This window comes from Tamandua tetradactyla, chromosome 3, assembly GCF_023851605.1.
Source record: "Tamandua tetradactyla isolate mTamTet1 chromosome 3, mTamTet1.pri, whole genome shotgun sequence".
NCBI lineage: Eukaryota > Metazoa > Chordata > Mammalia > Pilosa > Myrmecophagidae > Tamandua > Tamandua tetradactyla.
The window spans coordinates 192,277,441-192,299,642 of NC_135329.1; the positions used below are offsets into that span (position 1 = coordinate 192,277,441).

General features: G+C 43.0%; 1 protein-coding gene and 3 long non-coding RNA genes across 6 annotated transcripts in view; 2 read left to right on the forward strand and 2 right to left on the reverse strand.

Moving 5' to 3' along the window:
- Positions 1 to 14,101, forward strand: part of LOC143676548 (uncharacterized) — a 37,693-nt gene extending 23,592 nt beyond the window's left edge. For all 3 annotated transcript variants that reach the window (XR_013172162.1, XR_013172164.1, XR_013172161.1), the window contains 2 exons: positions 5,330 to 5,515; positions 13,915 to 14,101. This is a non-coding gene — a long non-coding RNA (uncharacterized LOC143676548). The remainder of the gene's footprint in view (positions 1 to 5,329; positions 5,516 to 13,914) is intronic.
- Positions 9,033 to 9,704, reverse strand: TNP1 (transition protein 1). Its single transcript, XM_077152026.1, has 2 exons — positions 9,483 to 9,704; positions 9,033 to 9,269 (listed from the first exon to the last, which is right to left on the reverse strand). Exons 1-2 carry the CDS (start codon positions 9,619 to 9,621, stop codon positions 9,241 to 9,243), a joined length of 168 nt encoding a protein of 55 aa, XP_077008141.1. The 5' UTR covers positions 9,622 to 9,704; the 3' UTR covers positions 9,033 to 9,240.
- A 1,639-nt stretch (positions 14,102 to 15,740) lies between the features above and the next one.
- On the reverse strand, positions 15,741 to 17,217 carry LOC143678076 (uncharacterized). The gene is made up of 2 exons (XR_013173043.1): positions 16,553 to 17,217; positions 15,741 to 15,939 (listed from the first exon to the last, which is right to left on the reverse strand). It is a non-coding gene; the product is annotated as an uncharacterized LOC143678076 (long non-coding RNA).
- Positions 17,218 to 20,142: 2,925 nt separating this feature from the next.
- On the forward strand, positions 20,143 to 21,392 carry LOC143678075 (uncharacterized). Its single transcript, XR_013173042.1, has 2 exons — positions 20,143 to 20,798; positions 21,205 to 21,392. It is a non-coding gene; the product is annotated as an uncharacterized LOC143678075 (long non-coding RNA).
- The last annotated feature ends 810 nt before the right edge of the window (positions 21,393 to 22,202 follow it).

A 22,202-nucleotide genomic window follows, 5' to 3' on the forward strand; every position in this document is an offset into this window, starting at 1 on the left:
CAACAAAAGAGGTTCTCTTGGGGGTGACTCTTAGGCTTAATTTTAAGTAGGCTTGACCTATCTTTTGTGGGGCTAAGTTTCATATGAACAAACCCCAAGACTGGGGGCTCAGCCTATAGCTTTGGTTGTCCACACTGCATGTGAGAATATCAAGAATTCAACTTGGGGAGGTTGAATTTTCCCCCGTTCTCCCCATTCCCTGAAGGGGACTTTGCAAATACTTTTCCGCTCACTGACCAAATCACTCTGGGATTTATCGGAGCATCACTCTGGACAAACCAACAAAATCTCAGGTCCTACCCAAGGTTCCATTACTTATGTTGTTCAACCAACTATCTACATAAGTTATATTAGGAGATGTACTAGTCAAAATATAAATTTTGTGCCAAATAAGCATTTTTTTTGTTTTAGTCTCACACATAAGTTGAAATTTAAAAATATTAATTACCATCTATTTTCAGCACCCTGCAGTAATGACATTCCTTTGTTCTTCCTCATGAAAAAACATTTTTAAATTTGTACATTTAATCAGTATCATTATACACTCTAGACATTCCTAGATTATACCATCTCAATGTTTATCATCTATCTTTCTTTCTGATTTCATTTATGCACCCAGCCCTCCTCCCTCTATCATTCTAACATTCAGCTTCATTCAGTGTTTTAACATAATTGTATTACAGTTAGGTAGTGTTGTGCTGTCCATTTCTGAGTTTTTATATTCAGTCCTGTTGCACAATCTGTATCCCTTCAGCTCCAATTACCCAATATCTTACCCTATTTCTATCTCCTGATGGTCTCTGTTGCCAACAAAATATTCCAAGTTTATTCAGTAATCTCAGTTCATATCAGTGAGACCATACAGTATTTGTCCTTTTGTTTTTGGCTAATCTCACCCAGCATAATGTCCTTAAGGTCCATCTATGTTGTTACATGCTTCATGACTTTATTCTCTCTTACAGCTGCATAATATTCCATCATATGTATATGCCACAGTTTGTCTAGTCACCCGTCTATTGATGGACATTTTGGTTGTTTCCATTTCTTGGTAATTGTAAATAATGCTGCTATAAACATTGGTGTGCAAATGTCCATTTGTGTCCTTGCCCTCATGTCCTTTGAGTAGAGACAGCATATAGATGGGTCCTGTTTTTTAATCCATTCTGGTACACTATGTCTTTTGATTGGGGAGTTTAATCCATTAACATTTAGTGTTATTACTGCACGGGTAGTACTTTCTTCTACTATTTTGTTTTCTGGATTTTATATGTCATATCTAATTTTCCTTCTTTTTACTCATAGTCTTCCTTTCTACACTCTTCTCCACACCTCTCTCTTCTGTCTTTTCATATCTGTCTCTAGTGTTCCCTTTAGTATTTCTTGCAGAGCTGGTCTATTGGTCACAAATTTTCTCAGTGATTTTTTTGTCTGAAAATGTTTTAATTTCTCCCTCATTTTTGAAGGACAATTTTGCTGGATATAGAATTCTTGGTTGGCAGTTTTTCTCATTTAGTAATTTAAATATATCATCCTACTGTCTTCTTGCCTCTATGGTTTCTGCTGAGAGATCTACACATAGTCTTATTGGGCTTCCCTTGTAAATGATGGATTGCTTTTCTCTTGCAGCTTTCCAGATTCTCTCTTTCTCTTTGACCTCTGACATTCTGATTAGTAAATGTCTTGGGGTATGTCTATTTGGATCTATTCTCTTTGGGATATGCTGTGCTTCTTGGATCTGTAATTTTAAGTCTTTCATAAGAGTTGGGAAATTTTCAGTGATAATTTCCTCCATTAGTTTTTCTCCTCCTTTTCCCTTCTCTTCTCCTTCTGGGACACCCACAACATGTATATTCGTGCGCTTCACATTGTCTTTCAATTACCCGAGTCCCTGCTCATATTTTTACAATTTTTCCCTATATTTTCTTTTTCTTGCCAGATTTCAGATGTTCCACCCTCTAGTTCACTAATCCTATGTTCTGTCTCTCAAAATCTACCATTGTAGGTTTCCATTGTTTTTTTCATCTCTTCTACCTTGACTTTCATTCCCATAAGTTTTGTGATTTGTTTTTTCAGACTTTCGATTTCTTCTTTTTGTTCATTCCTTGCCTTCTTTATATCCTCCCTCAATTCATTGATTTGGTTTTTAATGAGGTTTTCCATGCCTGTTCATATGTTCTGAATTAATTGTTTCAGCTCCTGTATGTCATTTGAATTATTGGTTTGTTCCTTTACTGGGCCATCTCTTCAATTTTCCTAGTGTGATTTGTTATTTTTTGCTGACGTCTAGGCATTTAATTACTTAATTAGTTTATTCTGGAGATTGCTTTCACTTCTTTTACCTAGGGTTTTCTTGCTGAATGAATTTGTTGTCTATCTGTTCTTTGACATTCAGTTCAGCTTTATCTGGACCTCTAGCTTAATTTTTGTTTAACAGAGGAGTATTTTTCAGTTCTTGTTTTCTTGTTTCTTGCCCTGTTTGTATGGTGCATACTCCCTGCCCCCCCCACCCCACACACACTTAGGAGGGTCTACTTAGGTATTATAGACCCCAGCCAGATTTTCCCAGACCAAACTGGCCTCCTATGAGGAGGAAAGAGTCACCTGCATCGGTTTTCCCTGAGGGTGAGACCCAGCAGGTTGAAAGACATTTCTGTGAAGTCTCTGGGCTCTGTTTTTCTTACCCTGCCCAGTATGTGGTGCTTGTCTGCTGCAGGTCCCACCAGCATAAGATGATGCGGTAACTTTGACTTTGGCAGACTCTCCCTGCTGGGGCATGGAGACAGAGGAGAGGTTGTAGGCTGGTTTTAATGGCTTCAAATTACTAAGCCCTGGTGTCTGAATTCCTTAAGGGATGGATTCCACCTGAGCTGGGCTTCACCTCTCTCCTGGGGAAGGTACAGCGTCCAGACAAGCCCTCAAAGGAGCTTGTTTCTGCTTATGCCTGGGACAGTTGCAGCCCGAGAAGCCCCGCTGCTGTATTCAAAGGCAGTCGAGATTTTGTAGATACACAGCCACAAGAACCTCTGTTTCCTTCTTTTTTTTTCTTTTTCCATCAGCCCTGCCCCCTTGGCGCCAGGGCAAAAATGAGCGACCTTTGCTTTGACCAGGTTCACCTGAGCTGGGGGCCTATTTTTATTAGTCAGAATTTGTTAATTAATTCCACAATTGTTGTTTGGTTGGGCTCAGTCCCTGCTGCTGGTAAAGTCTCTTTCCTCTCTGGGAAGCTGCTTGTGTGTGAGGGGTGCTGGCTGCCATAGCTTGGGGAACTCACAGTTCTGGGGGGGCTTGCAGATGGTTCAGCTGATCCAGACTGGGGTACACTGTGTGTCTGGTCATTGACGTGGCCCCAGGAGCTGTTCTGTACCGTTTCTGGTCATTTAGTAGCTGTTCTGGAGGATGAACTAAAATGTGTACCTTGTTAAGCCACCATCTTGGCCCAGAAGAGAAACAGTACACTCTTAAATAAAGGTCCAGTTTTTAGAACCTTGAGAAGGAATTATTTCTTCTTGAGAACTTCCATTCTGAGGAACTTTTGAGTGAGGATGACCCCTACAAATTGTGAAATTTAGGTCCTTGATGTCTTTTCAATAAAAAACACCTGTTGATTAGACTTGAGGACTTCAGAGCTAATTAATTACAGATACTTGCCTGTTGCTAATGGAAAAAATAAACATGATGTTAATCAGTGAGTTTATTAATCCATCCTTTTCTCTCCGTACCAGCATCCACACTCCGATTTTATTTTTTTACAATACATTATGTTATGAGATAGATTCATCACTTTGTTTCCCAAGAAGCAATGACTGTGTGTACTGATGTATTCATTGGGTCCTAACTTGTGGCTGGCTTGGCTCCTGCACCCAGGAGTTTACAATCTATTGGAGAGATAAGATCATCCCATACTCCTACATTTTATGGCAGAGGAAAGCAAGCAAGAGCAGAGATATAGGTACTTTCTGATCTCAGGACCTGCAAAAGAGAGGTTGAGAGCTGCCAAGTGGAGAGATTCGAAGTCTGGAACTTTCTGCCAAAAAAGCAGGCCCCGCCTGGGAAGTGTGTCCACAGCCATGGGGCTTCAGCCATGGGTGGTCCAGCATCCTGTGGCCACCAGTCAGGCAGGCACAATGATACTGAAAAGGCTGGACCAGAGGGAGAAAGGCCAAGGCAGATGACTTATTTGGGGCCTACAGTTTAGCACATATGAAACCTGGTGAGGTTAATGTTATGATCAGCATTTTTCCAGATAAGGATAATGAGGCTAATGGAGGTTAGGAAATTCAATCAAGACCACAGAAGCAGTAGAGCCAGCATATGGGGTCAGGGCCAGCTCACCCCAGTGCCCATCTGCTTTGCTTCATGCTGTGCTGGCTGCGTGAGCTGCTCATGCTTGAGGTCAGGCTTGGTGATGCCAATGGTGGAGCCAGTGTCATAGGAAGAGATGAAATGCCCCAGTTGTGCAGGCAGAGGTATGCAAAGGCTAGCAGTCAGGCAGGGCAATTAAACACCTTGCCAAGGTCACAGAGCAGAAGGAGACAGCTCTGATGGAATCCAGACATTTGGGTTTAAGTTCTGGACTTTTTCTCTTGTACCATGTTGCCACTGAGAGAGTTATCATCAACATCACTTCTAGGAGAAATGGCTGCAAGCCTCAGATCATGGTGAGGGCTCATATTCTGAGCGTTGAAAGGTTGGAGAAAGAGGGTGGCTTCGTGGTGAGGAGAGGCAGGCTCTATTGAAGCACAATAACAGGCTTCCTCACTCACATACCTGGCAGACTGGCCTGGTAACTAAGACCCAAGGCCCCTAGAGGTCAGGAAAAAAGACCCCGCCCCATCTGGATTCTTTCCCCTGGGTAGGCCTGTGTGTGACTGCTCAAATTGCAAAGCTGGTGGAGTTTTTAGGCTGCTGCTGCTTTCTGGTCTCAAAGAACAGAACCTCTGGACAACCCCGTAAACTGAGCCCTAGGCCATGTTTGACTTGCACCTACTATGCTCACAGAGTCTCCTCCCAGTTGCCTTTTGGGGGCCTTTACCTCCTCAGCACACCCCTGAGCATTTTCTGGAACTTTCTGTGTGCTAGCAGCTGCAGGGAGACTACCGGTCCCACCGAGGGGTCATCTGGCTGGGGCTAGGGGTGAGTGGTGGGAGTCAGCTGTATTTTCTCCAACCACACATGGTTCCTCTGGGCTCCGTCACCCCACTGAACCCCACACCAGTGGAGGAGAGGCTCCTTATCCGGGTCAACATGCAAGAAGGTCAAGATGACCCAGGAGGGCTTGTGGCCAAGAGCCTAACTTTTTTTTTCTTCTTTTTTTCCCATTTTCCAAAAGGGCCAAACAAGTGAAGACTTCAAGACATGGCATTCTGGAGGAAACTAGAGGGAGGAACAAAATCTTCCTTGGTTGGGGAGATGGAGAAAAAGCTCACAGGGAATAAAGTCTTTGAGCTTCCAGAAGGAGCACTGGCCTGGTCAAAAGACTCCTGTGCTTCTTTCTATAGTTATCTACATGTGCCTGGTAGGTATAAACTGAAAGATGGAATGAACATTCCCAGGGGTCAAGGACTATGTCAACACCAGTCTTGGAAAATTTCCAGCATGTAGACTTGGAAAATGTTCTTACTGCAAAACTGAGTTTTCCAGGCAGCTGCCACTCCTTCTACAACCTGTCTGAGAGGGTAGGGACTTAAATCGCCAAGGTAGGGTCTGGCTACCCTGACCAATCTCAGGGAATGTTCATCATTTGTCCATCCTAGTGATTAAATTAGATGGTTTCAGTATTTAGGGGCATATGGAAATATGTTGCATCAGAATATTTTGTTTGGGGGTAATACTGTTGTGCAAATTTTGAAAAAGAAAACATGCCTTTCAAGTAGAGGGCTCAGAAGTCCTGGGTAAATTGGTTTAGGACCACTGTCTTAGCTCTACTTCTCTACCATTCCCTCCTGAAAACACTGTGGTCTGTGAGAGTGGATGGGGGAAAATGAATAGGCTGCTAAAGTGGCAAAGCTCTAAGAAGTCGAAGGAAAGACGTTTTGTTTACAAAGTTGTGTTAGCTCTTCGCCATTTGTTTTTCTGAACCACTAGCCAACCTTCCCAGGCCCTTGTGTTCTGTATCTCCTGGAACGCTTGCCTGCTGGCATCCTGTTGAGTTTCCAGCAGGGAATATGAGGGTGGGAAGAGAGAATTGTCAGGGTGTTTCTTCCCTGCTTCTGAGACCCTTGGCAGGAGCTGTGATCTCCCCTACACAGATGCCACCAGGAGGTCTGTTCCCTCCTCCCACCCTCAGGCTCATGGCTCTCACTGGAGTCCTGAAACAATCTTTTGTCCCTTTGCCCCTTTAGGGTTAGGGGTGAGAATGGCTTCCAGTTATTGGTAGGCTCCAAGAGGCTCTCTCTGTGTTTAGTCCATTCAGTAGTCTCTTCATTTGAACCTTCTGTAGTGATTTACTTTTCTGCAGGACCCTGACAGATGCTAACCAGGCTGACTTCTGGGTCATAAGAAGTTTCTGGAGGGAAGTAAATTTCACACACTCAGCAGTACTGCTGTTCTGGTTTGTTCCTACTCTTGACTTTTCCCTGTAGGAGAGTTCTCTTTGAGCATGATGACAATTTGTAAAATGTCAGGGAAAAGCAGGTGTAGTGAGCATGGTGCAAAGGGGCTGAGCTGTGCATGAAAGCTTTTGAAGTCTATGGCAGAGAGTCTCAATAGAGCGGCAGGACAGAGGTGAAAAGTGGAAAGAGGCGGGGATGGGAAGGAATGCAGGATATCAGAAGGCATGTGTAGTAGACAGGGAGATGTACCATCCAGATGCACCTTCAAGGAAGGACTTGTTCCAGTTGTGGGGCGTATGGTCACGTGGACTCAGCTAACAGCAACTCTAGGCTCTGCCTCTGCTGCAGAGAGCAGTTTTACCTGTGGTGGGCCCTCCCCAGAGTCCCCTGCACCCTGTGACAGAGTGAGGCAGGGGTCTGAAAGCCTGGCCGTTTGGTCCCATGTGGGGCAATCTGACTGGCAGTACTTCCTGATGGGTCAGGGCTTTATTCAGCAACTTCCTCTGCCTGATCCTGCTTCAAACACTGATTTGTTTTCACAAGTAGTGGCCGCTAACATTTTGCCCCCCAAATCTGTCTTAGTCCCTGCTTTCCAAGAACTCAACCCATGACAGTAGGCTTTAGAAGAATGTACTGCAATTGCAGCAAAAGCTCGGCATTAAAATAACGGGACTTTGTGTGTTGCAAGGACCTTCCCAGCTCTCTTTACATGGAGGCAGAGGAACTCCCAGAGGGCACCAGAACTGTGTGAGAGCTGGGCATTTCTCATTAGACTTTGCACCAGGAGGAATTTGAGATCAGAACTATATGTTAACCTCTAAGAAGTTAGAGAGCTTTGTTCAAACACACTCGGGGCAAACCTATATAGAGGATCATTTGGGGCTAGTAAGAGCTTGGTTAGAGAAATAGGGAAAGGGTTAAACCAGGGATAGAAATATTTAGAGCTAAAATAAGCATTACAGTGGAGGATGAGGGCTATGAAGTATTTTCTCTATTCCCATTTTACAAAAGGAGGAAACCAAAAATATTAATAACAAACTCAGTTCAACTCAGAGTGTGAAGTATCTATGTGCCTGAAGCCAAGGAAATGCTTTCATTTTCATGTGTGCCTGCAGGAAGGAAAGAAACCAGCTCTGGAGAGTGGTCTGCCTTCTCTAGGCTTATGAGGCAGGTAAAGCTGAGTAACCTGGAAAATCTTTACTCACTTCAACAAGAGAAGTGCCCTGGGTTTTCAGATGGAGTGATCTGAGAAATGAACATTCTTCTCTCTAGCACTGCTGGAAAGAATCTGGCCCACAGGGACACCTCTTGTTGGCAGTCTTCCCCTCCCCCAATCCTGATACCCACCTCAAGGGGCCCCAGACTCAATATTCTCATTGAAAATATGAGGAGCAACTCTCCAGAGAAGTTTCCCCAGCCCTCGCTCTGTCACCTGTTCTAATGTCTCATACGTACCACTGTTGGAAAATTCATGTCGAAACTCATGACCCTTTCATTCCTTCCTAAATCCTTTCCCCATGCCTTCCCAAGATCCAAGTAGGGGCTTAATATGAGTTAAATATATTCGAGAATCAGTTCTACCCCATGAGGCAATAGGAAGTACAAACTAAGAAAAATATTCCTTCTGAGTGGATGTTTAGAAGTGTCAGAATTCCTGGCCAGACATTATCGATGATATAACAACCCAAGGTGAAGGTAAGGTCAGGGCTTAGGCATTTCTAAATGTGTAAAGCTAGCTATGCTCTATAGCTCAGAAGAGTTGTGCCCTGCCAGAGGTCTATGACCAACTGATCATAAGACCCACCCAGCCTGAGGCAATTCCTACTTCCAGACATACCTGACTAAGGTTCACTTATGACATCAGAGTTACATCATTTGGCTTGATTGACTTTTTGAATCTCCCCAAAATCCTGTGTTTTTGTCCATCTCAAATCCAACAAAGCTACCAAAATAAACACCATAGCTACCAAAATAACCTAAAGAAATCAAGACCTAAAATCACCATCTCCTCTTGTTACTAACAGGGGAGTTGTCTCTGTTACAAATACCCTGTTGGCCTAGCCTCTGATTTTAAACAGGCTATTTGTCCAGAATGCACCCCCTCCCTCCCCAACTCTTAACAACCTGCTAATCCTGCCCATACAATCAGATGAATTATTTAAATTAGGTCTCTAGTTCTGGGTCATCTCTTTAGCCCTGTATTTAGCACATGGTTTTGTGTCTCTGCTGTAAGCCCCTTGACAAAAAGCATGTGCATTTTGGCTCATGTTGGTGCTTTGATGAACACATTTCTCAATACCCTTTTTTAGGGAGATGGTGCATTGAAACAAAGGCTTAAATGTGGTGATGGGCACAAGGGGAGTAGAAAGGCCAAGATTACTGATATTTTCCAAGTCATGTTTAATGGTTCATGTCTGCCAATTCTTTTGAGTCTGTCTAGCTGAGGAACCCAAGTTTTCCAACCAAAAGAGCAAAGGAAACTTTTTCAGTTTTCAAAGTTTTATTGAGATGCTGGGGAGAAACAGCCAACATATACACTCCTCATTTCATCACGACTGGCGTTTTACTGACATGATAGGCTCTTTTCTTTGGCTTTGATCTAACTTCAGGTCTCCTGGCAGTCCCCCTGGCTGTTTTCTTGCTGCCCGGTGTTGTTTGAAGTCCACCGGGGCAGAGTCTGCTGGTGCGATCACAAGTGAGGGCGGTAATTGCGACTGGCTAGGGGGAAGGACAGATTTACAGCAGGGACACGGGTTAGAATGTACCCATCAGTATCCTTCTTCCCCAAATATGAATTTAATTGGAAATACAAATGTCGGATTGGGATTTGGGGGTCATAGGAGGGCTAGCTCCAGGTGGGAAGGCCCTCCCTCCCCTCTAGGAGCAACTAGCTTCCCTTCATGATTGCTCTCCTACTTCACCCCCACTCACCATCATCTCCCCGTTTTCTACTCTTCATATTGCCCTTCCGATATTTTCTTTTGCTGCCTCCTCTCTTGACTCCCTTGTGAGGAGCTCGGTTCTTGCCCCTCCTCATGCCCTGACTCTTTAGTTTGCGGCTGGTTGACATTGCAATTTTTGCCAAAGTGAGGGACTTCGCAAGGCCGGGAGGCCAGGAGTAGGAGTATTTAAGGCCTTAGCCATTGTGACAGTAAAGGGGTGTGGCCGCCTGGCAGGTGGGCGGGGTGTCATTGTGATGTCACTGGGCTTTTTGACACTGTGGTCATTATATGTGAAATCAGGTGATCCCTTTAATTCTAGCCAAAGTCTACTCTCAATTTTGAGTTCCTTTTTGCGTTAAGTGAGCCTCTCTAGACAAGTGCCATTGAGCATCTAAATCCCCAGGCCTGTGCCAAGCGTCTGGGGAGTATGAGACTATTAAAATGCATATCTCCCGCCTGTGGGATATTTAATAGTCATCGTGTGTGTATATGTGTGTGTTTGTTTTTCTAACAGCATTTAGAGATAACAGAAATGCGATTCTATTAGGACTTGACTCCAGGGAATCCAATTCAATATGACCAAAATAAAGACATTCCTTTTCTCTTCCACCTAATTTGGGGTTTCTCAACTGCAGCACTGCTCACAGTTTGAACCTCTGCACTGTTGATAATCCTGTGCATTGGAGGATGTTTAGCAGCATGCTTGGCCTCTACCCATTAGATGCCACTAGAACCCATCCAGCTGTGACAACCAAAAATGTTTTCAGACGTTGCCACGTGTCCCTTGGGAGGGCAAAATCACCCCCTTGCCAATTTTTTGGTATTCATTCAACATATTTATATTGATTGCTTAGCATGCGACATGTAATTATGTGCTAGGAAAAGCTGGTAGAACGACATGGGCCCTGTGCTCATGGAGCTTTCAGCCCAATGGGGGATAGAGCCGTTAATCAGCTGTCCACATAAGCTAGTGAAGCGCCATCGGAGGATCATTGTGGCTGGGAGGCAGAGGGGGCCTGTAACAGTGCATGGTGTGGTCAGAGAGAGGGGTAGAGTCCAGACCATACTCAAATGCACTGGGAAACCATGAAAAAAATGTTAAGAGGATGATGTGACAGGATTAGAAGTTGCTGGGTGGAGATGAAGGGATAGGGGAGCAGAATGAGTTACGGGAGAGACTATTGCCAATAGTGGTGCTTCAGGAGAGGGAGAGATGATAATGATTTAGACCCAGGCCAGGGAGAGTGTTGATTGAAATGTGTAAAAGCAGGGGACAAAAATCAGCAAGACTTGGTGACAGATTGGATTTGGGAGGTGAGAGCAGATGCTGACAAGTACGTACCCTTTGTTTCTGACTAGCACAGCTATCTGGAAGCTGGTGCCACTGACTGGCATAAAGGCCATGCAAGGGGATTGTGATAATCATGCATTTTGGTCTAATATATTTTGGAATTGAGATGACTTTGAGGTTTTCAAGTAGAGTGACTGAATGATTGTGGGGCATATGGGCATATGAGACTTCAGAGTAGAAGTCTTAGGAGATAACCAACTTCTGTGCAATGCACTTATCATCCGACCTTTTCTTCATTCTCTATTATGCCTCCTATTGCATCCCTTTGAAACAAAGTTCAATAGAACTTAACTATTTCTTCTTTAGTTCCCTCTTCTCTTCACTGCAATCAGCCTGATTCAAAAACTGAGCATCTTGCATGTAGGCGGTTCTTAGCAAAAGTTGATTGAAGAAAAGAGAGAATACATTCCTTGTATTTCTGTTGTGTGTGGATAAACGACAGATCATGTTTGGAAACCTAGATTCTTTGAAGAATAACCATAAGTGACACTTTACATTTTCCTGTTTCCTGGGGACCTTCTGTTGGGTTTTTTTTTATTTATACAAAGAGGGAGGAGTTCTATAAAACTGCTTTGCCTCCTCGTATCTCAGGAACTTCTCTGTCTACTCCAGCCTTGCCTTCAAGCCAGTTGTTCTTCCTGCAAGCCCCTATAAAAATGGACCTCCATGAATGCAGGAATTTTAAAAACTGTGTTCATTGTATATTCCTGGGGTATTGGAAATAGTCCTGCTGCAGAGTAGGAGACCTCAATAAGTATTTGTTGAATGAATAAAAAAATGCCTGAAAAAATTCTTACTATCCAGTTCTTCCTATTTTGTCCTATCTTTCCAAGGAAGACTTCTCCAGCTTTTAAATTTTCATTGAAATTGAAATTTGTCCAAAGCCTATTGTTCCCGTAATACTAGCCTCAAGATCTGGATTACCAGCCCTAACTATGGGAAACCTTGCCATGTAGACTCCAGTGCTATGTCATGCTGAGTCTGATCTACCCAAACAGGAGACCATATGTCTCGGTTTTGACTCTGACTCTGCTGCAATATTTCTCTGGCCTTTAGCTCCTTTATTTCTTAAATAAGTGTGTTGGGTTAAGTTATCTCTGAATTTGGCTTTTGCCAAAATCTGCTTGTAGTTAGGGGGCATATCTTTCACTTCTACTGCATTTCCCACAGGTACTAGCATGGCCCATAGTAGGTGGTTTTTAAACATTTGTCATTTTAGCTGCTTTGATATTAGGAGGACAGTCCAACACAATCAGGGGCAATTTTGCATAGAAACTAGGAATGCTTCTAGATGGGTAGGGAGAAGAGGACATAGTCTCCATAACAGAATCTCTAGTGCTCTGTGCTGATCTCTCAAACATGATTTTACTGGCTAAAAAGCTTGAAGGGGAGCTGGCATCTTTGATTTGAGAGGCATTTTCTGGATGCTCCTGGAGACTGGATAATATTTCTCTTCCCCAATCCCAAGACCTGCTCTGCCCAGGAGAGCTGAGATTTCAGGGAAGAAGGCAGCCAGACTTGAGAACTGATGAAGAAACAAACAAAAAAGTCATTTGCATAGGGTTAAGAAGTAGTTCTGTTTCCAGAGACCCATGCTGAGAAATTTGAGCAGCAGCAAGCCCAGTGGGGAGTGGAAGGCAATTCACAAGCCAGTCAAGGGTGGGGTTGTGGGGGGTGTTTGGGTTGGCTTCACTATCAGACCTGCTGGAGTGAGGACAGAGCAAGGGTTGAACACTGAACTTTGCTGCCTGTCTGTTTCTCTTTCCAGTTCTGCCTCAGTGTTGCTTAAGCCAATGATGATTTAGATAGAGCACAATGAACTTACTCTTGACCTTGAGAAGACTCAGAGCTAAGCACTTTCTTGAGAACAATATTAATCCAGTCTGTTCTTCATCTTTTCTTTTCCAGTCTTCCTTCCTTCCTTCTTTCCTTCCTTCCTTCCTTCCTTCCTTCCTTCCTTCCTTCCTTCCTTCCTTCCTTCCTTCCTTCCTTCCTTCCTTCCTTCCTCCCTTCCTCCCTCCCTTCCTTCCTTCCTTCCTTCCTTCTAAAACTGAGGCACAGGGAGGCTACATGAGCTATTTTAAATAACCCAGCACATGAGTAGCTCATTGGGCTTCCCCAATGAGTCTTAGCTTTTGTTTCTCTTGATGAAATGAAGTGGATATTTTTTTATAGCTGTTGGGACATGGAGAGAGATAATTGAATTTCTGACCTTTTTAGAAGAACAGCTATTGCCCCTTTTCTCTTGGGCCTGAGTGTTATCTTGCCTGGAGACAATGGATGGACAGAATAGTATCTTTTTCTCCTAGAAGGATGGCCAAAGTGGCATTGCAGAGAAGGCTTTGGATGCCAGGCCTCCCAATGGCCTCTTCTTTAGGTTAGGAAGGGATAGGCTCAGGGTGTTACTGTTTTGGAAGGTAAATGTCTATATGGGTCCCATCTCACCTCCCCATTTCAAACTCACTTTATTAATTTTCCTGGGCAGTCCAATGAATGTCTTCACAGAGCTGGATTTTCCCAACAGGGCAGGAATTGAGGCTCATTAAGAGGGAACATCGAAAAGTTGCTGACAGTCCTTACACATGTCGATGACTCAGTCAGAATCCTTCTCTGAAATCTAAGTCTCTCCAGATGTTGACCTCGGCTGGGAAGTTGGGACCTTCTACCCTGTTCACATGAGTGACCTATCTTTTCCACTGTTGCTGCTGTTGATTAGGCAAGCCAAAGAGGCTCAGGGACAGGCTGGAAAAGGGGAAGCTGCAAGAGAGGGGTCTCACCTAGGGGCAAGCTCTTTGAGCTCAGGACTCTTCTGATGTCTCCAGTAGGAAATAAAAAGAGTCCAGAGACCAAGGCCAAGGGGTGGTTTCTGGAGAAAAAGGAAGGTGGGACTTCAGCTCTATTTGCCCCTTTTTGTCCAGTTCTTGAAATTCAGGGAGCATCTTGGCTCTGAGGACGGTATGGTTCTGCCTGAAGATTTGTTGGGGTTCTTTTTCATTTCCCCCTCAGGCTCCTGCCCCATCCTTTGACTGCATTCCCAATCTGCCTTTACATAGCAATTCCTCTTTTTCAGGAGTACAGAAATTGGACTGCTAAAAGGTGGAATACACATCACAAGAGTGAAAGCTGTGGGCGGCTTCTTAGAGGTCACCTGCCCTGCATCCAGGCAGCAGAAAAGCCAAGGCAGAACCTAGGACTACTGCTTTCCAGGCCTCCAAACCCCTCTGCTTCATAATACTTGATGTAAAGATAAATCTGACCTTGACTCTTAACTCTATTTGCTTTTTCTCTTATACATGTGTTTCTAGGATCACAGTTAAGTATCTAATACTGAAAGGAGAGGGTAAACTGGAAAGAGGTAATGAGTTCTGCTTGTGTGTGTGTGTATGTATGAATTTGGAGTTCCTCAGACAAATTTAAAGTTCTTGGGATGAATACATGAATTTTGGTCACTTCCTCTTTGCCTTACCATCACCTGGTATCAATCAGCATTTAATGTACCTCAAATACACCACACATTGGTCTTACCTGCAGGAAGCCTTTAACAAAAGCCTTAATTTTGAGATTTCTGAAAAATTATTTGACTATTTCTGTTCCTTTTGTCTTCCCGAGTCACTAACAGTAAGGCGACATGATACAATGGAACACAAAGGAAATATAAACCTCATGCTTCAGAAAGCTTCTAAATAGTTTTCACTACCCTTCTGTCTGAATTGACCTTAATCCTTGTCCTTAACGTAGCGAAGAAGATGTCTTCCTTTTCCAGAATACCTGGAAATACAGTCCCCATCAGCCATAAGACAAAAAGTGGGGTCTATCCTTTAGTGTTGGTAAGGGGGGTGTTATGGTATGAAAATATATCATGCATTAAATCATTTGGCCTAATTTCAGCCTTGAGGAACAAATGTGTTTTAATCATGTTACCATATTGCTTAAGGAACTTTGAGTCAAGAGAGTTGCTAGAGAACAATTTCAAGACCTTTATAGCAGATAGTTCTGAAGGTGAAGGATAATTTGGTCAACGTCACAAGTAATAGGCAGAGATAAATCTCAAACCTGGATCTCCTAATCCCTAGCCCAAGTCTCTGGCTACCGTGTCAAAATAAACCACAACTGAAATTTCTAACCTCTCCCTTTTCTATTGTGCTTTATCTCTGCTTCTCTTCTCTATGTTCCAAGTGCTATGTGCCAGGTGCCCTTGCCCTCTTGAGATCATCCTATTCACTAAGGTCATAAATTCTTTGAGTTTAAGGACACCTGGCCTTTGAGTGGAAGAAGGGTTGCTGCCCCTGGGAGTACCCAAAATCCGGAGAGACAAACTGAGGTTGATGATTTCAAAGCATTGTCATCATCACACTGGTATAGTGCATTGAACAGAGGAGATACTCAATATTTCTAGATTATTTTGAGCACAAATGCCTGTTTTAACTCCACTGACAAGGCTGGGTCAAAGGATGGCAGTGATATTTCTTTGTCTTCATTTGCTGGACTCTAGGTTCCTGGCCTTAATCACTATCAATTGAGGGTGAAGAGCAGGAGGTAATGGGCTGAAGAACAATGTTGCTGTGTCATGAGGATCTTGAAAAACATTGCTGTTGAAGGTGGCTTGTCCAACAGCATCACTGCCTATTTGTTTTCCTCATTGTTTTTTGGGGGCGGAATTCTAAAATTTGGAGATCTCAAAATTTTAGTTAGTTGTAATTAAAGGAAACAAAGTTACTTCTTCAGTGCTCCTTCCAGCCCTGGAATTAATTCTGTGATCCAAAGCTACCAAAATTTAGTGGCACTTCATCTTTCACTCACCCGTATGCCAGGAGAGCAGGGAAGACTTGCCTAGTGATGTCTTCAGAACAAATAAAGTCATAATTTTTAGTTAGAACCAAAGAAAGACCCAGATGCTTTGAATGTTGCAATGATCAGATTTTATTGAGTGAGAAATTATTGATACTGGACAGCCTTATTTTTTTTCTGGGCTGAATAGGAAGGCAAATCTTGAGATTCTCAGGATCCTAGGAAGGGATTCCATTACCACACACAGATACTGGTCTCCTCAGAGTATCGCTATCTTACAATAGTTGATAGTGGTGCTTTCTTCATGCTGCAAGGAAGCAAAGACAAAATTGAGGTTAAAAAGGTCCCTGGTTAGGGTGGGAGAATCTTACAAGTTTCTTCAGGTGGGCACACAAAGCCAACTTGTTATTTCTCCGATTTTCTCTTCTGATTTCGTTTCCCTTTTGGATCTGGTTTGGCCTAGTTTACTTGCCACTTCCTGGGATGGCTGGCCCATATAAAAGTCATTGCCTCCCCAGATGCAGCTACATAGTTTGCAGGACCTGGTACAACATGAATATGTGGGCCCCTTGTTTAAAAATTAAGAACTTCAGGAGAGTGACAGCAGAGCATTAAGCTAAGTGTGGGTTGCTCTGAGCATGGAGGCTCTGTGAGATTGCAAAGGGCCCAGACCCATGAACCAACACCATCCTGAAGGCATGCGTAGTGTAAATGACCAGATAATGAGACTGGATGACCCCTATCTCATTCAGTGTTACAGTCCATGAGACTGGTCACATGTCTTTTTCCTAATGGGGGCTTGATGAATACTGCAAATGGCTTGCTTCCAATCGAAGCACTGTGTCGGAGAAAGAAAGAAGCCTCTTCAATACTGGGAGCCACTCCCCCCTCCCAGGCTCCAATGTGTCAGCACTACTGACCTACACTCCTCTGACTCCCTTCTCAGGACCACCAATCAAATAGCCTTGTCAATCTCTGAAGCAGAGTGTTACCCTCCACCTCCTCTTCCTCCGTGCTCTCCTTTAGTGGTGCCTTTTCTATATTTTTGCTGCCTGCATGAAATCCACCTAGTCCTGGAGGATGTGCAACACTGCTGCTTCCTAGTGAGGCAGGTATCACACTCACTGGATCACTCTTAGTCATGGTAGATGTTTAAGAGCTCAATGTCTTAGGCTTTCCAGCCACTTACCTGAGAATGGCATTCTGAGCCTGAGACCAGGAGTCGCACCTATAAAGAAACTGGGCCTATTGTGACTTGGACTTCTCCCCTCTGGGATGTCATAAAGGTCATGTGAGGTCAGTGATGAAATGTATAGAAGAAGAGTTGAGAAGTGGGATCAAGAAAATTTCCCTCGACATTTAGTCTGATTGATTTCCTGGATCCATGCCTCTCAACTCACTAAACTTGAAAGAATCGTTCAATTTCTCCTGGTCTTAAAAAATCTTTTGTGAGTTAAAGCCATTAACTTAAGGACCACCTCATTATTTTACTAATAAGGAAACTAAAAATCCAGTTGGAGATCACTTTCTTACAGGCTCAGAAAGCTTCAGGAACTTGCTCAAGGACACACAAATAGTGAACAGAGCTGGGATTTAAATCCAAGGCTACTTAATTTTAATACTCATATGCTACCTACTTGGTATCTCCTGATGTATTTGTTGCTATGGTGGGGAGGGAGAGAATCACCTAGGGGGTAACATCTTTTACTTAGTGTTCAGCACAAACAGAGAATCTGAACAAAATACTCGAATGTTAAAGTCCATAGGCGACTGACCTGAGCCCTTCTGCTCCCTTGAGGTGACTGATGAGATGCGGAAGACTGTGAAGGGATTACAAAAGCAGGAAAAGGATTTGGACAAAAAAGATTTCTTATAGCTGTGCAAAGGTTGAGTTGTCTACTGGGCAGATCACGTCTGGATGTCTTGTAGACAGTTAGGCTATAAGCTTAGAAGAGCAGTTTGGTCTGGTGATAGAGATTTGGGTATCATCAGGGCAGAGATTTATGTAGTTGAATCTATGGAAGGGACTGAACGCTCTGGAGTGTGGGGATATGTTAGAGAAGTTATTCTTGGACAAAAGTCTTTAGATTTCTAGAAGAGAGAGCTGGGGAGGGAGAGTGAGAGGACAGAAGAAAACTCAGGAGAGAGTGGGATTGCAGTGTAACAGTAAGGAGTTAAAATTAGAAGCTACCAAATATGGTAGTCAGAACACTTACTGGGTACCTGCTAAAAGTCAGGCACTGTGTGGAGCACTTGACACACTTCATCTTTTGGTCCTTATCCTACTTGGTCTGTCTAGAGCATTTGAAAGTTAGGCTCCTGATAACTATGGGAGTGAGAGCCTTGCAGAGACAGAGTAGGGATGGTGGTCACAAGTGCAGTGGGTAGAGAAGAGACTGGGAGGTGAGGTAGTAGAGGCTGGAGGTTGTTCTTGAGCAGAGAAAAGTAAGCCTCTCTATAGCAACCACACTCTCCTGTCCTTCACAGACAAACTTCTCACAGCTCAGAGGAGCTTCTATCCAACCACTATTGCTCTTTCATAAAAATTGTCAAGACTTCTTGATTTTCTAGCTTTGCCTTCCCTGTGTGCTCTTCATCTTTTCTTGAACTCAATCTCCTCTCTGAACAGTTTGGAAAGACAGCAAGTCTCAATTAGGCCTGGTTATTTCATCTTTCTGCCTTCCATCTTATACTCTGAGGCTATGGAGTCAAGATGGTAACAGTCTACGCCTGGAAGAGTGACTAGAACATGGTACGTACTTTAGATGAATTAACTCATTTGATCCTCCCAACCCAAGGGGTGGATGCCATCATTTCCATGTTTCAGGATCAAGGTGGTGAAGTAGTTTGTCTAAGAATCCAAATTTAGTAGACAGAGGAGCTGGAGTTTTGCATGAGAAACTGGAATATTTTCTCATGTAAAATAGTTTTTATACTTTTACATTCCTTTCTAAGTATTTAGCACAAAAATAGGCACATAACAGGTTCCCAAGAAATCCTTGCCAGTTGAGACTTGGATATCTTCTGTTTATTGAAACAATTGAGTTCTTGAATAAGGATAACATTTTCTCAAAGTGAGAGTTTGACTATGCTGTGGTGTGTGTTTGTACATGCATGTGTGTGTGTGTGTGTGTATGTGTGTGTGTCAGGGGGTATGTGTTAATGTGAATGGGATTTTCAAATGCCTAGGCTGGTGGGTTCTCAGACATATTTTTACTTATAACTTGGGAGTCCACAAAAACTTCTCTCTCCTTTCCTTTCTGTGTATTGCTCAGATTGATTGCTCCATGCATTCACAGGAGAGCACAGAAACACAAAAAGCCAGAGATGAGGGTGGGGAGATAGTTGCAGATCCTCAACATACATTTGGATGGATTAAATAAACAGTTGCTCTGTTAACCCATCTCTAGGATATAAAATCACATCTGTAGATGCCAATCCTTTTAGTTTAAAGATCTGTATGCTTTTGAGAGTGGAAACAACCTACTTGTTAGTAACAACTGATAAGGAAAAGAGGACAGAGAATAGATGTGTGCCACAGGGGTTGGACACATTTTGTCACTGGTACTCCCAGCTCCCACATTTCCTTCTTTTCCCCATCTTCCACCTCATCTATAAGAACTGTCATGCCTGAAATAATTAAACTCAGATTCATAGATATGTGCATAGGTGGATAAGATATAAGCTTTCCTCTCTCTTCCTCCTTCTCTTCCCTACCTTGATTGTCCTCCTCTAAGGATAGAAACCCTAAGTTTTTCATTAAGAGAATGAAAGGAGAATTGTAGAATGTCCTGCCCCTGCAGGAGGCAGGTTATTGGAGTGACTGTTGGAAATGCTTGGACCAATACTTCCCCTGCCTCCATATGAGGTTGACCATCTTGGAGCTGGTGAATCAATCCAGGCTTTGTGCAGGAAGTGTGCTTGAAACACACTGACAGGAAGAGAAAAGGTTTAGCTTTTGGGGACTTTCTGTTAACCTGGCCTTTCTGGATGGTACCACTCTATAGCCAAATTACTTGGGCTTGAAATCCAGGTGAATTCTTGGTCTCTTTCTTTTTATTTCTGGTTTTTTGTTATCTCCATTTTTCCCAAACCAAGATGACAAACTTTGATCAATCCTTGTTACCTTTGGCTTCTATTATTATGGGGGTGGCTTGAGGGATCTCTTGCTCATCTATGAAAACTATTGCTTGGTGAAACCTCCTAAAGTAGGTTTCTTTCTTCCTAAAGAAATGAACTTCCTGAAGAAAAACTTCAATTTGATTTCTAATAATTTAATTTCTAAGGGGTGCAAGGAAACTATTGGGAGTGGTGGGTATGACTATTATCTTCATTGTAGTGATGTTTTCATGGGTACATACCTATGTCAAAACTTATCAAATTGTACACGTAAAATATGCGTAGTTTATTTATTTATTTTTTTAATTTTTTCACATGAGCAGGCACCGGGAATTGAACCCGGGTCCTCTGGCATGGCAGGCAAGCATTCTTGCCTGCTGAGCCACCGTGGCCCACCCTATGTGTAGTTTATTGTATGTCAAGTGTACCTCAGTAAACCCTTTTAAAAAATCCACATTGTTCAATTCCCTTCCTTAAGAAGTCTGCTTAGAAATAAATGAGACAATGGAACCAGGTATGTATGTCTAAATGTAACAGTAGACAAAGGCTTTGAAAGTATTGGACTTGAGTTTGAAAGGCAAAAGAGAATTTTACTTAGCATATAACATTCATGGAGGGTCCTATAGTCTAGACTGAAGGACAGCCAGTTGAATTAAGTACTCCTAACAGATGCTTTCTTCATTCATCTGAATGTCTCAATATTCCCCCAACACTCCCCAAAGTCTCATGCTGACTTTCAGCCATTATGACAAGGCATCATCAATCATCAGGTCCTTTTACCAGGAGGGCCCATGTCATGGCCACTTGTCTCCATATATAAAGGGTGTCATGAAAAGGCTACTTTGGACAAGTGAACTTGGGTGGAGAGGAGCATACAGGGGAGCAAGTGGAGGTTGCTCTTTCAACAAGAACCCCACTGCTGGCCAGGGTTGGGGAATGCAAGATGGTGAGAGTCCATAAATCTAGGTGTTCAGTGTGCCGTCCGAAGGACTACTCACAGAGACAAAAAGCAAAGAAGTTACATCAGGAAAAGAATGAGAAGACAAGGTATTGATGGCATTTTCTGATTACAGAAGGGACTTCTAAGCTTGAGGAATTATCATCCTAGTTTGGCCAGTTTTCTAAAATGTCATACATTTATCAGGATCTCATTCCAAAGACTATTCCCAATTTTTCACTAGGATCTGTCCTGAAAAATCAGCTCTTTCCCTCCCTTCCCACCATCCTGCCAAGAGCCAGACTTTCTGTATTCACTGCTGTCTCCCATGAATCTTACACCTTCAGTAGGATGACATAACCACCAGGCCGATGGCTTTCAAATTGGGTTTCTTGAAAGCTTTGAAACTCTGTATCTTATGAAATCTCGGGGAAACTGAGTCAAGAAGGTACTCACAGGAAAACACTTGGGTTTCCTGGGCATAAATGTTACATTTTCTCATTCTTGTCTCCTTAGCCAGCAAATGTCAATGCTCAGGCTAAAGAAGCTGCTTGAAAAGGTGCTTTTCCAGGTCATGTCTTCTACCACGGCCAGCAAAAAGAAAAGCCTCTCCTGGTGTAGGCCCAAGACCACCATAATCATCTGTGAATTTTCCTCTCCACCCCAGGGTCTCTAAATAAAATCTCTCTCCATTCCCTGACAAACAGTGTTTTTGAGTATTACTGTTTAGCTGAAGAGTGATCTGTGATAACCTGGAGTGTTCTGGCTTTTTTTCTCCCGTGTAGTAGGATATGATAGGATTACCAAGTAAGTCAGAAGAGATAAGTCAGAGGAGATACCCATTTTCTCCTATCTCAAGATATTTACTAACGAAACTTATGGTTGGGTTTTAGTTTTGAACAGGTTGGGATGCTTTCTGTATATGAAAAGATCTTACTTGGTTTGATAGACCCTCTAGGTTGCGCCAAATGCAGGCTGGACTGGATATGACATCCAACAAACATGTAACCAGACCATCATCTGCTCACACTACAGCTTCATTTATTGGCAGTAAAAAAAAATGTGCATTTTCTAAAAGCAGTCCAGGAATTGTAGACATGAGGAAGAGCATAAACATAATGTAGACCTGGAGTGGCAAGTGTGTATTTGGAAACTTTGAAAGGGCAACAACCTCAGTCTTCTCCCAATTGTATACTCTAGATATGATGCAGTGCTGGGGGCTTTGTAGAGTCAAATAATACTGATGACTGTGTGGAATGCCATGTATATTTGAATTTGAACCTTTGTAATTCATATAAAGGAAATGGTTTATCTCCAATTCCCCAACTCATTATTATTGATCTCCAAGATTTCTGCTGAACATGCCCTGCTTCCATCTAGGGATCATCAATACAATTTTTAAAAATTATATCCTGGCAAGGCCTAAGGAGTCACACACCAAAGCTAACCTGTATGGTAGATGCTTCAAAACTAAATTCTCCTAATCTTTGGAATATGAAAGCTGCTGAAACTGG